The sequence below is a fragment of the Chaetura pelagica genome, unplaced genomic scaffold (genome assembly GCF_000747805.2).
Source record: "Chaetura pelagica isolate M959 unplaced genomic scaffold, ChaPel_1.0 scaffold192, whole genome shotgun sequence".
Taxonomy (NCBI): domain Eukaryota; kingdom Metazoa; phylum Chordata; class Aves; order Apodiformes; family Apodidae; genus Chaetura; species Chaetura pelagica.
Window position 1 is genome coordinate 745,950 of NW_009952570.1, and position 15,944 is coordinate 761,893.

The following is a 15,944-nucleotide window of genomic DNA, read 5'->3' on the forward strand; positions in this document are numbered from 1 at the left end:
ATGCAAAGGCTTTTTGGATCTTTCTGCTTCCACTCTGTGACAGATTTTCCAGATTCCTTCCTTCCCCACTCTGGGGTTCCCACAGGTATGTTTTACATTTCTGGCTGCTCCAGTTCTCCATGTTTTAGGAGGCATCAGCTGCATCTATTTAAAAACATTCAGGAGAGATCATAGCTTGGAAAGGGAAGTAACAGTGACCTTCCTGCCTTCTTCAGCCAGCACCCACGTCCTTACTGACATGGAATTTTTCTTAATGCTCAAGAGGATTCCTCTAGTGTCACTCATGGTTATTTCACACTTCCTATTTTGAATAATTTCCCAACATTATTAGGGATGAGCACGAACATGACTGTGGTAATCGTTATTTCAGATGACTGCAAGCAGAGGAAGGTGCTGTGTGCTATGAGAGGCTGGGGCCTGGAGCCTGGGAGAGCTAAGGAGCCCTCAGCACTCTGCAAGGTGCCCTTCAGCAAAGCATTTTGGTTGCAAAGTTAACATTTGCATAAGGTATAATCTGTAAGCAGTAAAGCCCAGGGGAGGAAGAAAACCAGCCCACTAAAACTGGAATACTCTAAGTCCTTTCCAGAAAAGGCAGGGTAATCTACCTTGTTTACTGATGTCATCCACCTTACAAAAATCCCCCACTTAATTCCTGGGCAGCTGTTCTGCCTCCCAGCCCTGCAGCTCCAGAGCCTCTATGCTCTACCATCAAGACTCAACCCCTGCTGGAAAAGAAGGCATTTCCAGACAAGCACAGCTTTTAATTCTGTGTTTCACATTAATACTTTGAGGGCTTGGGAAGTGCTGCATATTCTCCAGGGCCCAGAAGAGCTAGTTTAAGAACTGACTTGTGGTGACAGTTAAAGTGACAGGTGAGTAACATTCTGAATAGGCCCTGTGTGCTGCTCAGAGCCAGGACAGAACAGTTTGGCACCAGGGTGTAGAATTATAATGTGGCTCCAAAGAGCAACTATGCAGCTTGGCAGAATGAATTCCCAGCCAGGGCCAACAAAGCAGAGATCCTCCCAGCTGAGACAGCTGTTAAGGCAGAGTGTTCTGGGGAAACACCTTGTACACTGGCCATGCTGTGATTCTTCCCCACTGGGCATGTAAATAGCACTCCCAGATAATCCAAGGAAGCAGATGACAGGACACTACAAAGGGAAGCAAAAAAAATTTCCAGCACTCCCTGTTGTCTGACACAGGGGAAGTGTCTTCCCTGATCCCAAACATGGCAAGGGTTCCAACCCCATGAACGTTTGAGCTGGGTACCCAAAGACATGGTGAGACTCCTCACCATTCCCACCATCATCTTCCCAGCTGGATTCAAAGCAACATCCTCCCAAGAGCCAGGCTGTGCACCAAGGAACACCCAAAACACCCCTCCCCCAGGGCAGGCCCTGAAGCAAGAGTTGGATAAAATGCAAACACCCAAGTGAAGTGACCCAGAGGAATGCAATCCCAGAAATCCAGAAAGCAAGCTTGGAGTGAACACAGCAAGAATAGAAATGTGTGGTTTTCAGCCCTAGAACAAAGAGTTAAATCCATGGTCTGCCCTGCTAACAAAGGCCACTTTGTTCCCAGCTGCACAGCTGGTGTCAGGCACTGCAGGCAGCACTGGTGAGAGCCCAGGACAGCAAGTTACAGCAGGAGACCCCATGTCCTGCCAGGAGGAGGATGACCAGTCTGCAGGACACCAGGCACCACATTGCTGCTGGCCCAGCAGGAGAGCAGAGCACAGACCTGCATCTCACACAAGGGGAAACACAAGCTGCAGCACTCTGGCCTGATTTACAGAAGCTTAAGTGAGATTCAGAGGCAAAAATCCACCTTCTAACAGGCAGCAGCATCTAAAGGACATAACTAGGGTGTCCAAACCCAAGCTGTCATCATCAGCCAGAACCCCCAGCAATGCAGTTGGGGGCTGATCTCCTCTCTGGTGCCTAGAAATGGTCTGGGGCAGATCCCTCATTCCCACCCAGCCGAGGTGTTTGCAAAACAAGTGAGTCTGAGGGAGAGAATGAAATCTATAAAAGAATGAGTGTTCAGAGGCAAAGGCTTTTATTTAGAGATCCTGGAAAGAAGTACCACCTTCCCTTCCACAGGATCTTCTAAAGAGTTTTACAACACCAGTTTTCCTGTACTTGTTTCTGAGCTATAAGGTTCCCATGACTACTCCTATTTTATAGGGTTCTGATACTTAAGCTCCTTACCTGGAATTCAGTCATCTCTGAATGCACTTTAAGAAGTCACCCTCTCTCCCCATTTTTTCCTCTAGTCGTACAAAAACACCTGCCTTTTTCAATCTCAGCTTTGTCAGACTAGATTTGTAAGGCTGAGCAGGGAACTGGAAGGAGCAGAAGTTTCCCCCTGCCTCCAAACCCAGTCACCAGGGCTGCACATGGTGCTTTGAATGATGCCTTTGCACATTTCTGTCCCTAGTAAAAGGGCTGCACCCCCTGCACTGCCAGCAGCCTGTGACCCTTTGGGGTTGTGCCACCACACCAACCACCTGACAAACACATCCCCTCATCTGGTGCCTCCAGGACATGAATTTGCCATCCTCCAGGGCAGGGATTTTCTCTTTCTGCAAAGAGAGTCACTCTGCAAGAACAGAAATGGGATGAAATATTTGAAGACTGCAAATGAGAATTCCTCCTCATCCCAAGGAACAGGATCTCCCCCCACCCTGTTACACCCCCCACTGTGGTACCCACACCATGGCCACTGGTTTGCCTCTTGAAGTTGAAGTCTCAACATCACCAGGAAAGCCTTCCCATCACCCTCCCCACTCATTCCTGCACAGTTTCTCTATCATTTCCTGCCTACATTAAACATCAAACAAAGCCTGAGAGGAAACTGTGTCTAATACCCCAGTTACAATCAGACAAAATCAGTTATTGAAGAGCCTCTGAGTTTGCTCAACACCTTCTACCTCTGACAAAACCACATTTCATTTGATCACACCTTCTCTCCACTCTTTTAAAACATCTTTCCCTGTCTTTATGTTTTTTTCCAAAACCCAAGACTGTGCATAACATGAAGACCCAACCCAGAGGTGTGTTCAGCCTGTAGGCCCTTTTCTTCTCTCATCTGGAATAGAAACCCTAAAGAGTAATTCAGCACTTTCTCAACCCTTCAATCATTCCACTCCACAACACAGGCAATGCCACTAATTCATTTCTCAAGGTATGTTATTAAATTCCAACCTCATCTGTTGCCTTTTTTGCAAATTAACAACATGGATCCACTTGTGATCACTCCACCCAAGCTCCTGCTTTGAAATCAGCTCTTCCACAAGATGTTTGCTGCTCACTCACAAACATCTTGAAAATAATACATTGCATCACCAGTCAGAACAGCCCAGTCGTGAGCTCCTAGAAAGGCCACAGACTTCCTTTAGTGTTTTCACAATTGTCTCTCCCATTAGCTAAAAAGCTTTAAACAAATCTAGCCCCAAGTTTTGAGAAATTCATCATGGTTTTGCCCCTGAAACCACCAAGTAACTGGAGCCTTCAAGATGGTTTCTTTGGTTTGAAGAAATTACTCAATTATTTTCTTACAAGTCCAAGTGTTCCCACATCCCCAGGTCATACCAACACTTATCTCACCAAGTAAACTTTTACTGGAATAGTTTGAATCAAACAATTAGCTAATCTGATCTTTAACAACCTGGAAGTTGCTCTCCCCAGTCAATGAGTGGCACAGCTCAGTAAAAGCTGCTTCTCTTCAGCAACTCACCTGGAGAATTCTCTGCAGGATGGAAGGAAGAGCAATAAATGCAGCCATGTTATTCAGCACTTGCATTGTCAAACTCTTCAAAGCTGAAATATCAAACATAAAATGGAGCTGTTGGAGAGAGTCCAGAGGAGGCCACAGAGATGATCCAAGGGCTGGAGCAGCTCTGCTCTGGAGACAGGCTGGGAGAGTTGGGGTGTTCAGCCTGGAGAAGAGAAGGCTCCAGGGAGACCTTAGAGCACCTTCCAGTGCCTGAAGGGGCTCCAGGAAAGCTGGGGAGGGACTTGGGACAAGGGCAGGGAGGGAGAGGACAAGGGGGAAGGGATGAAAACTGGAAGAGGGGGGATTTAGGTGAGACATGAGGAGGGAATTGTGAAGTGTGAGGGTGGTGAGAGCCTGGCCCAGGTTGCCCAGGGAAGCTGTGGCTGCCCCATCCCTGGCAGTGTTGAAGGGCAGGTTGGATGGGGCTTGGAGCAACCTGTGCCCAGTAGGAGGTTGCAGGTCACATCTACTGCAGGAGCAGAAAAGGTAGGGAGTAGCAAAACTGCTTTTCTATCCATTCAGTAGAGGAGGAGACAGCTCACAGGTTCTGATCAGTACTTGGGGTCACCAAAGCCAGAATACTTACATTCCGAGTATCGACCCTGTGAAGAACCAGACACTTTCTGTGGGGACATCATGGCCTCCAGGAGGGGAAACCAGAGGGCCTGCAACCATGGGATATAAGGAAAAAACCAGTAAGAAGACAGCAGTACTGAAAATGAGCTGTAACCAACATGGGAGTCCATTTCCAAAGGCTCAATTCCACGTTCTGAAGGACAGAATGACTTCCTCTCATGACTGCAATGGAACAGAACCAGAAGATGCTAAAATATCCTGAGAGCAAAGCACTTCAGGACCTGCTTTCAGTCGAGGTTGTTCATTTCTTGCTCCAAGATATTATTTCATTGGGCTCTGACCATCAAAGACCTTGGGCTCCTGTTACTCCCTCTTCTCCATCCTCATCTGTTCCTCTACTGGAATTTTGACAACAGTCTACTTTTCTTTCATTCAGTCCCCAACTTCTTCCCCATGTGAGATGCAAACTCTCTGGTATGGAGAGCGTCCAAAGAACAGGGAAGACAGCAGATAGGTTCCAACTGGAAAGGGGCATCTAAATTCTTCAGACATTATATAGGAGATGTGAAAATTCCCATAATACTGTACTGGGGAAGCTGGTCCTCACCTTGGTGACCACAGTCAAATCTGATTTGGGCAGCAACAAAGCAATTCCAGCAGGTGGGACAGGATCCACCAACTCAAAGGCTCCAGGGAGACCTTAGAGCACCTTCCAGTGCCTGAAGGGGCTCCAGGAAAGCTGGGGAGGGACTTGGGACAAGGGCAGGCAGAGAGAGGATGAGGGGGAATGGATTAAAACTGGAAGAGGGGAGATTTAGGTGAGATATGAGGAGGTGGCGAGACCCTTCCAACCCTGGAGCCTTCTCTTCTCCAGGCTGAACACCCCAACTCTCTCAGCCTGTCTCCAGAGCAGAGCTGCTCAGGCACTTGGATCGACTGACACTCAAGCCAAAATCCCAACTGGAGCTAAAAAAGTGGGAAAGGGTGTTGTGTGCTCTGCTTCTCCACTGCTGATGGGCACTTCACCTTGTGCTTCACCCTTACAGGTGAGGATTTCTCTCTTGTGGGTCTAAAACCTGGACCAGTGCAAGAGGAGCACAAGGCAGAGGGAAACAATGGCTGCTTGAGACACATCAGCACCCAGCAGATAGGGAAGGGAAGCAGCATGTGAAGAGAAAGCTTCAGAAGATGCAGAGGCCTTTGTTGATTTTAGTGATACATTTTTTTACTACTTTACCTCTCGCTGCTGCTGGTCTAAATTGTGTGAATTTCTCTGGCAAAGGGCAATTGTTTTCATTAAGGTATCTTCAATGTTTTCTAGCAAGGGGAGTTCAGCTGTGCCTAAGTTTTGGGGGGGAAAAAACAAGTTGCATTAAGTCCCAAGCATTCTGCAAAACAAAATCAGCTGTTCAGCTAAAGCCTGTTCAGCACAAGGAGCAACTAAATTAAGACACAGCTCCTGATTCTTGACACTTGTCCTGAATGGCACAATAAACCAGGCATATAAAATATGTCATGTGATTGAACAGGGAGATTTTAGCTGTGGTTTAGGATACAATTAAGTAACAGATATGGGCACTGCATTTAATGAGGTGCCCAGGACCTTTGGGCTAGTGAACAGTGCACTTGTGCTTATACTCATTTTCTGTAGGTAGAACATTCTACCTTGTCTGAGGAGCTTGCCTCAAAAAAAGCTGCTTCCAGATGTCTCTCATCACTGTTGATATAGATCATCTGCTGAAGCTCAGCAATGAGTTTGAATGGATTCTATCAGAGGAAAGATGTTTGGTGAGCCAGGAGGAGCACCAGGCACAATCCAAATGCTAACAGGGCAGCACACCACACATACAGACCCCACCCCCACCCCCCCCTCCAGCTTGGTCTACATCTCTGGCAAGACCAGAGGCACAAAGTAAGGAAGTGCCCTCAGAAAACTCCCACAGTCACATGCAGATCATTTTAAAAATGACACCATGATACCTAGAAACTTGAAATAGGATCTCATTATGCCAGGTGTCAGGCATCTGCACTTTACACTTGTCTGCCTTTTTAGTAGAAAATGGAATTCAATTTGATTAACTCTTACTTTCATCATCCTGTGTAAGCATCAGCAACTTGCTCTGCAACCACTGAAAGAAGAGAGAGAACAGAGCAGTGAACAGATGGTGACAGCAGCACCTTGACAAGGTGTGGTTGCAAGGCTCACCCTCCTTTTCCTCCCCAGGTTGACTAACATAGCAAAAGTATCTTCCCAAATACTGAAAGGAAAAGAGGAGCTGAGAGATGATTTTTTATTAAGAAAACCAATTTTCATATCTGTTATCTGCCAGATGTTTGAAGCCATGCCAGAAAAATATGCTGATCTTCAGACAACTCAACATACTGTTACTGGGCAGAAGGTAAATGCTCCCATGGATTCTACAGGGAAACAAACTGGGAGCACTGGCAACATCCAACCCCAGCCCAGGCCCTCCTGCTGATGTCATGCCATGCTGGCTTGGCAAAAATGCCACAGCCAGGGTTTCAGTGTGCTGTACCTCAAGCATCACCAAGAAGGCACCATGGATATCTCCCTTCTTCTCCAGTAAATATGAAGAAGCTTCATGGAGCTGATGCTTCTGGGTTATCTGAGTTGGAAGAAAAAAGAAAGGTAAAAGTCTGTCTTAAGAAATGCACTGGTGGTTGTTCAGAATGACAAGCTGATGATCAGGAAGGATTGTGCTCCCTGTGTTCCCAGGCATGTCACCCACTCTGAGCAGCACCCCTGCCTCCCCCCACCAGCTGCCCTGCAGTTCTGCACCACCAGGCAGCACTGCCACCTTCAACAACAAAACTAAAAACATCTCTATAAATCCAGATCAAGGACTGGTTATTGTTACAATTTTCATAAAGGGCAGAAATAGCTACTCTCCCAGTGCCAGATAAATTTTAGAATCACAGAATCCCTGGGGTCAGAAGGGACCTCTGAACATCATCAAGTCCAACCCCCCTACTGCAGCAGGAACACCTGGGGCAGCTCACACAGGAACAGTGTCCAGACAGGTCTGGAAAGTCTCCAGAGAAGGGGACTCCACAGACTCTCTGGGCAGCCTGTCTCAGGGCTCTGTCACCCTCACAGGAAAGCAGTTTCTCCTCATGTTGAGGTGGAACTTCCTGTGTTGTCACTTGGTGCCATTTCACCTCATCCTGTCAGAGGCACCACTGAACTGGCCCATTCTCAACACCCCCCTGCAGGTATTCATAGACATTCATCAGGTCCCCCCTCAGTCTTCTCTTCTCCAGATTAAACAGCCCCAGGTCTCTCAGTCTTTCCTCATCAGACAGATGTTCCAGTCCCTTCATCATCCTTGTAGCCTCTGTTGGACTCTTCCCAGCATCTCCCTGTCCCTCTGGAACTGGGGTGCCCAGAACTGGATGCAACACTCCAGGTGTGGTCTAATGAGGGCAGAGATTTGGGCAGAGTTGCTTTCTAAAAACCCCAGGCCCATGATTTCAGATCCCTCCACCACAGAACCAGCCCAGCCAGGCTGCAGTTACTCAGTAGCCTCAAAGCACTAATGGCCTTTTGCTCATTAGCCCTGAGGCTCAACCCCAAATCAGTGCATTAAACCCAGCTGGGCCTGCTGAGGGACAGCAGGTCAGTGGCAGAAAGGGACTGACAGAATATGCAGGAACAAATCCACAACGGAGGCTCAAGTACTTGTACAGCACTTCAAAGAGGTGGGAGCTGACTGGAATGCTGCCCAGGCCCCTGTCCTTATACATGCCTTTCCTACCTGGATGGTTTCTTCCAGCCTGCAGTATTCCAGAACCTTCAGTGTGTCCAAAACCTGCTCTGGGCTGTACTGACAGAGCAGCTCGATGAACTGCTCAGTGATGTAGGGTGGTAAGTGTATCAGGTCTTGGTTAATGCCTTCTCTGGAACAAAAGAGAAACAAAAGACTCAAGTCAAATTCTAGCCCAGAAGTTTGACTGGAAAAAAGAGTTTCTTATTCAACTGTGTGTTGTCTTTTCTCCTTGATACAGAAGTTAAAAGTTATGCTGTTTCTACTAGTTAGTGGTGCTGGAGGTCTGTCAGTAGGCACTTCATTTGCTCCTCTGCATATTCTACTGATGCCTCAGTATAAACCAGCATGGCCTTCTGCAGTTGTAGGGCAAAGAGCACAAAGAACTCATCTGGTTTCTCCAATGAAACCATATGGTCTTTGAGTGGTCTTTTCAGATTGTGATTGTCTATTTGTCCTACAGACCTTCTCTGCATGTGCTTGAAGAAATACTTTGCTGATTGTTCCTGAAATTCTTCTTTGACTTGCTTTACCAAATTGTAATGTTTCATCTGCAAGAATATGATCCATTTTATCTACCTCACTGAGATATGAACTCATGCTTCTTTTAGAGAAACATCCCCCTTTCTATTTATTCTCAGACAGAACAAAACTGTTGAATTAGGTTTTTCTCCTGCAGAGGAAGCAACTCTGTGCACTCTGTGGTCATTGGCAGAGCAGATCACCAAGTGTAAGGTTTTGAACCAGCCCCTGCATGTGGTTCAGCCAAGGCTGCATCCTCTCTGCAGGGTTTGCTGTGCTACAGAACCACACCTGGCTGGAACCAAAGACAGAATCACAGAATCACAAACTGGTTTGGATCAGAAGGGGACTCAAAGACCATCTAGATCCAACCCCCCTGCATGGGCAGGGACACCTCCCACCAGCCCAGGTTGCTCCAAGCCCCATCCAACCTGCCCTTCAACACTGCCAGGGATGGGACAGCCACAGCTTCCCTGGGCAACCTGGGCCAGGGTCTCTCCTCACCTCCCACCACAGGACCTGCTCCAGCACACAGGCAGGTGAGATCTCCAACCTCTGCTGTGCTTCCTGCCCTGGTATCTCCCTGACCCCCCCTGCCCTGTGACAAGGGACACTGCCATGATGCTCAGCACCCAGCAGTGCAGCCCCAACATTCTTCTCTTCTGGCCAAGGACTGTGGATCATGCTGACCAGCCTGAGCCCTTCAGGAGGCCAAACCAGGGCTTCCCTCCTGATTCTAAGCCCAGGTAGTTTCTGCAGGTGAAGTCCAGAGTAACTATTAAACTCATTCAGCAAAGAAGTTACTGTAAAAAGGATTCTTCCAGTTCCTTTCCAGCAGCAGCTGCTGGCACTGCAGTGGTTCATCCAGTGCTCATTTTCTGATCCCCTGGCTTATTACTGTGTAAACTCCTGATGTGTTTGAAACAAAACAGAAACCAGAATTGTTTGCAGTACCCAAGAATGTCCCCCTGTCCTGTTTCCTACTGATCTTGCTTTTAAAAAGAGCAACACGAAGCAGGAGATTTCAAAGAGTTATGATGGAAAGGAAGATACTTTCCAGACACAGCTGCAGATCAGCAGTTCACCAGCACTGTGAGGTTCAACTTCATGTGACAGATCTAGGATTGATGCACCATGAAGAGAAACAGAAGTTTATCCTGTCTAGGAAACCAGGGCTCTCAGACCTGTTCTGAAGCTCCTGCTAGGAAAGAAAATAGATCAAGGTATTTAGGGTTTTTTTACCTTTCTGGACAGAAATTCCTAATCAGAAGAATGTGTTGATGTGCAAACCCTACAGCCACAGAATGGAAAAGGTCCAATATACAATATGATCCTGTATTTCCTGGCAGCTACAAGAGGCAACAGGATCACTGTCCTCAAAGACAGACCAGGAGAACACCATGCCACTAGGAAGCCAGAAGCAGCTTGCTGTGATGACAATGTCAGTCACTTGATTATAAAGGATATTTGCCCAGAAATTGAAAGCCTGACACAGGTACTGATCAGTGTCCAAAATGTGGGCACAGGTAGCCAAAAATCCAAACTATTGTGTTCTGACATCAAGTAAAGAATGGACTGTTGCAGGACAAAACACAAACCCTAAATTCTGGCCTCCTGCATTCACCACCCACCACACACACCCTACAAACCCCCAGTGCCACTAAGGGAGGCACTGCTCTACTTGAAACAACTCTGGCACCAAGTATCCATGACTCCATGAGCAAGGTGACCTTCTACTGCACCCTTTCACTCAGGAAATGAAGAGAAAAGAGAATGGAAAGAGAGCTGGATTTTGATAGTATTAAGAATCAAGCACTGGTCTTCACACTAGCAGGTCCTGCCCAGCTCAATGGGATGATCCTTGGGCTGGAGCAGCTCTGCTCTGGAGCCAGGCTGGGAGAATTGGGGTGTTCAGCCTGGAGAAGAGAAGGCTCCAGGGAGACCTTAGAGCACCTTCCAGTGCCTGAAGGGGCTCCAGGAAAGCTGGAGAGGGACTTGGGACAAGGGCAGGGAGGGAGAGGACAAGGGGGAAGGGATGAAAACTGGAAGAGGGGAGATTGAGGTGAGACATGAGGAGGGAATTGTGGAGTGTGAGGGTGGTGAGAGCCTGGCCCAGGTGGCCCAGGGAAGCTGTGGCTGCCCCATCCCTGGCAGTGTTGAAGGGCAGGTTGGATGGGGCTTGGAGCAACCTGGGCTGATGGGAGGTGTCCCTGCCCATGCAGGGGGTTGGATTTTTTGATCTTTAAGGTCCCTCCCAAGCCAAGCCATTCCATGATTCTATGATTATGTTCATATTAAATATAAGGGTGGCAAACACCTGCCACACTCTTCATGCTCTTTCCTAAAAGGAAGAGCTCATCCCCCACAGCCTGGCCCAGGTGAGCTGTGCCAGTGTCACGGGCAGCAAGAAGAGCCATCCCAGCAGGACCTGCAGGATCCACAGCCCTGTGTGGCTCAGCAAAGGAAGCTCTTGGTGCAATGCACCCCCACCTCCTGCAGGCAGCCACGCTTCACTGAGCTGGGTTTTCTGAGGAAGAAGAGCTTCAAATGGAAGTGCAGCAAAGGCTGTGATCAATGAGCTGAGCAACCCTCACTCCATCCTCCCTTTTCCATGACTGCTTGTAAGATACAAACATATGGATATTTGGTTTTAATTTCCCCAGGCAATTTCTGCTAACCCTGTTTCCCCCCTCCCCCCTCCTTTAAAATAAATCTCAGGCTAAATTAAATGGGCCAAATTAATCCCTAATGCGATTCCACCAACTAGGATAGTTATACCAGCATGATGAGTCCTGTCCCCACACCATCAAGCAATCATTCGTATTTAAGCTCATTTGCTGCTCTAAGAGTCTTTATTTTAATAAGCATTTTGCTTAGAGAAAAAAGGATATCAACAGTTAGATTGACTGAAGAAAGACAGATGTTTTCAGAAAAACCTAATCACTATTTAATGTATGCACACCACAAAGTACAGGGGTGTCAGCAGATGAGGTCTTGGATGGCAAGATTTCTCCCTCCATCCCTACCCCTCTCAGGACACAGTTCAGCTCATTTCAGTAGATCTCAGAAGCAGCCTTAGAGCACTTGAAAAAAAGACCTCAGGCCCTGGAGTGATATTTAAGAAGAAAAATGCCTCTCCAGCAATCTAGGATCTCTACAGAACTCTTCTTTCTAACAACACAGTTTGATAACACCAGGTTAAACCTGGGCCTTCCAGACCTTCTGCTTTACTGTCAGTCACTGCCAGATGTGAATCCAAAGTGCTTTGCTCATTTCTCTGAGTAATTGTCCCACTTCTCTTTTGCTTATTGACTAGTCTGGCATCCACCATCCTGTCAGCACCTGGTTTATCTCCTTGATGAACATCAGCATTAGAGAGGAAAGCTGAGGTCTTCTGAAGGATCAGCTACAGCAGTTGCTTCCTCTGGCTGGTTTGAACACATCATGTGCTGCTTTTTATGAGAAGGCAACTACAGGAGAAATGGCTGCATTCTGCATTAATTATGGCTGCATTCTGCTCTAATTATGGCAGAGTTAAATTACTCCAAGATTATGGAAGCCACTCCAGGCATAACATTAAAATCCAGGTTAATGACTACCTTCATTGAAATGGAATAACAAAACCTGTCCTTTTAAAATTATTTTAATCCTAACAAAATCCCAAAAAGTGATTAATTCCAGGTCTTTGCTTCCAGAGCATGCCTTTTATTCCACTTCAAAAGGAACTGAAACACTGACACTTAAGTTAAGATAATGTTACCTTTTCCTACTACCTCTCCTGCTCATAAAGCACAACTGATTTGTAGTTAATTGTCCAAACAAGATCTCTCCTCTGATTGCATCACCAGTGGCTTGAAGGCAGCTGGTTCTTTGCACATGTCAATGTCTTACAAAATACATAAATAAAAGCAAGATCTTGTAGCATTTGAAACTAATTCAATGGAAAGAGAACACCCAGGGCTGGAATACTGAAAGAACAGGAGCAGATGGAGCAAGCAAGTAGTTCAAGAGAAGTCTGAAGTGAAATGCAGCTGCAATTCTGAAATAAGATGGAAATGTCACCTCTTCCAAGCCCCAGCCTTGGGTGTAGGTTGTCACCTGGTGCACTGTTCCCAGGGAGTCTATTGTAACCCATGTTTGCAAGCTGTAGTTTGGAAATGGTCCTGTTTTCTTACATACCTTGGGTCAAGGAGACTCCTCAGGAACTGGAAGAGTAAGAACTGGTCCTGCACAACAGGAGGAGACAGATTATTACTGTTTTAAATAACGTGATCTCTGAGCTGTACCCACTGAGGAAACCACTGTTCCCAGCTGGTGCCTGCTGAGGAAACTGGTTTAGGCCTTTGTCCTGTGTGGACACTGGGAGGGTGTGGAGTGCACACTGACTCCAGGCTGAAAACCAGCAACTTAGAGATCTTACATTTTAATGGCCAGGACTCTACAAACAGACCAAATAATGCAGGTGCAGCAATTCCTCCAGCTGAGTGGCTATCAAGCTGGTTTCCTTCTGTTTCCCACACAGCAGCAATTCCCCACGACTCCCAGCAACCCTTCCTGGCAGGAAGGGACACACGCTGTCCAGCACCAAGCCCAGGGGACACTTTACCTGCAGGTTTGCAATGATGGTCTCCATCTGCTCACTGAAGTGAATGGCCACCAGGTCAGCTGCTTTGCAGGGACTCAGCAACAGCAGCTCCTTTGGAGAGTGAAACCCAACATTATGGAAGCCACTCCAGGCATAACATTAAAATCCAGGTTAATGACTACCTTCATTGAAATGGAATAACAAAACCTGTCCTTTTAAAATTATTTTAATCCTAACAAAATCCAAAAAAGTGATTAATTCCAGGTCTTTGCTTCCAGAGCATGCCTTTTATTCCACTTCAAAAGGAACTGAAACACTGACACTTAAGTTAAGATAATGTTACCTTTTCCTACTACCTCTCCTGCTCATAAAGCACAACTGATTTGTAGTTAATTGTCCAAACAAGATCTCTCCTCTGATTGCATCACCAGTGGCTTGAAGGCAGCTGGTTCTTTGCACATGTCAATGTCTTACAAAATACATAAATAAAAGCAAGATCTTGTAGCATTTGAAACTAATTCAATGGAAAGAGAACACCCAGGGCTGGAATACTGAAAGAACAGGAGCAGATGGAGCAAGCAAGTAGTTCAAGAGAAGTCTGAAGTGAAATGCAGCTGCAATTCTGAAATAAGATGGAAATGTCACCTCTTCCAAGCCCCAGCCTTGGGTGTAGGTTGTCACCTGGTGCACTGTTCCCAGGGAGTCTATTGTAACCCATGTTTGCAAGCTGTAGTTTGGAAATGGTCCTGTTTTCTTACATACCTTGGGTCAAGGAGACTCCTCAGGAACTGGAAGAGTAAGAACTGGTCCTGCACAACAGGAGGAGACAGATTATTACTGTTTTAAATAACGTGATCTCTGAGCTGTACCCACTGAGGAAACCACTGTTCCCAGCTGGTGCCTGCTGAGGAAACTGGTTTAGGCCTTTGTCCTGTGTGGACACTGGGAGGGTGTGGAGTGCACACTGACTCCAGGCTGAAAACCAGCAACTTAGAGATCTCACATTTTAATGGCCAGGACTCTACAAACAGACCAAATAATGCAGGTGCAGCAATTCCTCCAGCTGAGTGGCTATCAAGCTGGTTTCCTTCTGTTTCCCACACAGCAGCAATTCCCCACGACTCCCAGCAACCCTTCCTGGCAGGAAGGGACACACGCTGTCCAGCACCAAGCCCAGGGGACACTTTACCTGCAGGTTTGCAATGATGGTCTCCATCTGCTCACTGAAGTGAATGGCCACCAGGTCAGCTGCTTTGCAGGGACTCAGCAACAGCAGCTCCTTTGGAGAGTGAAACCCAACACAAACCATTACCCCCAGTTTCAGAGGCAACAGAACCACGCAGCGTCACAGCCCCCGTTCACATTGTTACTGCATCTTTGCTGAGAGAAAAGCTGGGAAACAACAACCACCTTTGCACAGAAAGTGATTTTGGGAAAAAAAAAAATTAGAAGGAAAGGGAGCTTGTAAAAAGGCTTTTTTGAAACTTGATGATTTTGCTACACAACAGGCTTTGTAAGAATGAAAACTCCCCACAGCAGCGAGGCCAGACCTCAGTCTGAGGTGAGAAAATGACTCCTCAGGTTTTCTGGCAACTGCCTTTTACCCCCTGCCAACAAGTCCTTCCTAGTACCAACAGCAGAGAGGAAACAAAGCCCCCAGTGAACCCCAGGGAACTTCTCACTCCCATGGGAACAGTGTTAACTGGCTTGAACTGAACCAGAGGCTTAAAACCAGGTTTCCTTTAGATCGACTGCAACTGATACCTGCCCAGATATGAACTAACCCTAAATCATGTATTTATTGGAATAAAAGGGAAAAAAAATTAATCTTTTAGATGCCTGTTTTCCTCCTGTCAAGCTTGATCTAAGAGGCTTCATATCATACAAGTTTACACAACCTAGAACCTGAGCTTTTTGCTCCTAATGCTTCCAGCTGGGTACCTGGAGACCCTTCCCAAAAGGCTCTAAGCTAAGGAGAAAACACTGCTTTACCAAACAAAACCAACTGTTACACTGGTAAAGAAAGAAAAAATATCATAAACATCTCTCTGGAAGAAAAAACAAGTATCTGAGGAAGTTATGTAGCTCTAGCTTGGTATCCAGCCAGATGTAGCAGCCACCAAATTCAGACTGGCAAGAGTGAGATGGCTCAGCTCCCCAGGCAGCCCTTGGGTCAGTGTCACCCTCACAACCTACCCCCAGGAAACAGATGTTGGGTTTTCCTCCTCTGCCAGGTTGGAACACCTTAGCACTTCCTAGGCAGACAGCCCTTGGGGGACAGCACTGACACCAGGCCTGGGGGACAGAAAGTGACCACACAAACAGCACCACAACTGAAGGGAAGCCATGGGCTTTATTTTTGAGATGAAGGAACAACCACTGTGTAGGATGATGGAGAAAAGAAGTGGCACTGATCACAGACCCCACTTCTGTCACACCATCATCAGGAAAGAATTAGGAACAGAAGAGCCTCTCCAGATACTGCCAGTTTCACCTGGTGAGGCTGGTTTGCTACTTGCACACCTCAGCAGATGAAAGGACAGTTGTTCAAAGACCTGAAATCACAGCACCATCCTAGCAAAACGTTATTCACTATTTTAAGTCTTCTGAGTGCCTGAGAGCAGGGTTAATACCTTGGGAAAGAACAGCCCAAAGCAGCCAAGAGGCTGCAAAGCCACAGGGAACTCTACAGGCTG

General features: G+C 46.9%; 1 protein-coding gene across 1 annotated transcript in view; it reads right to left on the reverse strand.

Moving 5' to 3' along the window:
* VPS8 (vacuolar protein sorting 8 homolog (S. cerevisiae)) overlaps window positions 1–15,944 on the reverse strand; it is a 93,963-nt gene that overhangs the window by 15,319 nt on the left and 62,700 nt on the right. Inside the window, exons 34-41 of the mRNA XM_009993533.1 lie at window positions 14,438–14,527; window positions 14,011–14,057; window positions 8,133–8,274; window positions 6,894–6,983; window positions 6,443–6,485; window positions 5,594–5,697; window positions 4,367–4,445; window positions 3,742–3,824 (exon numbers count right to left, since the gene is read on the reverse strand). Coding sequence (XP_009991835.1) covers window positions 3,742–3,824; window positions 4,367–4,445; window positions 5,594–5,697; window positions 6,443–6,485; window positions 6,894–6,983; window positions 8,133–8,274; window positions 14,011–14,057; window positions 14,438–14,527 — 678 coding nt within the window. The remainder of the gene's footprint in view (window positions 1–3,741; window positions 3,825–4,366; window positions 4,446–5,593; window positions 5,698–6,442; window positions 6,486–6,893; window positions 6,984–8,132; window positions 8,275–14,010; window positions 14,058–14,437; window positions 14,528–15,944) is intronic.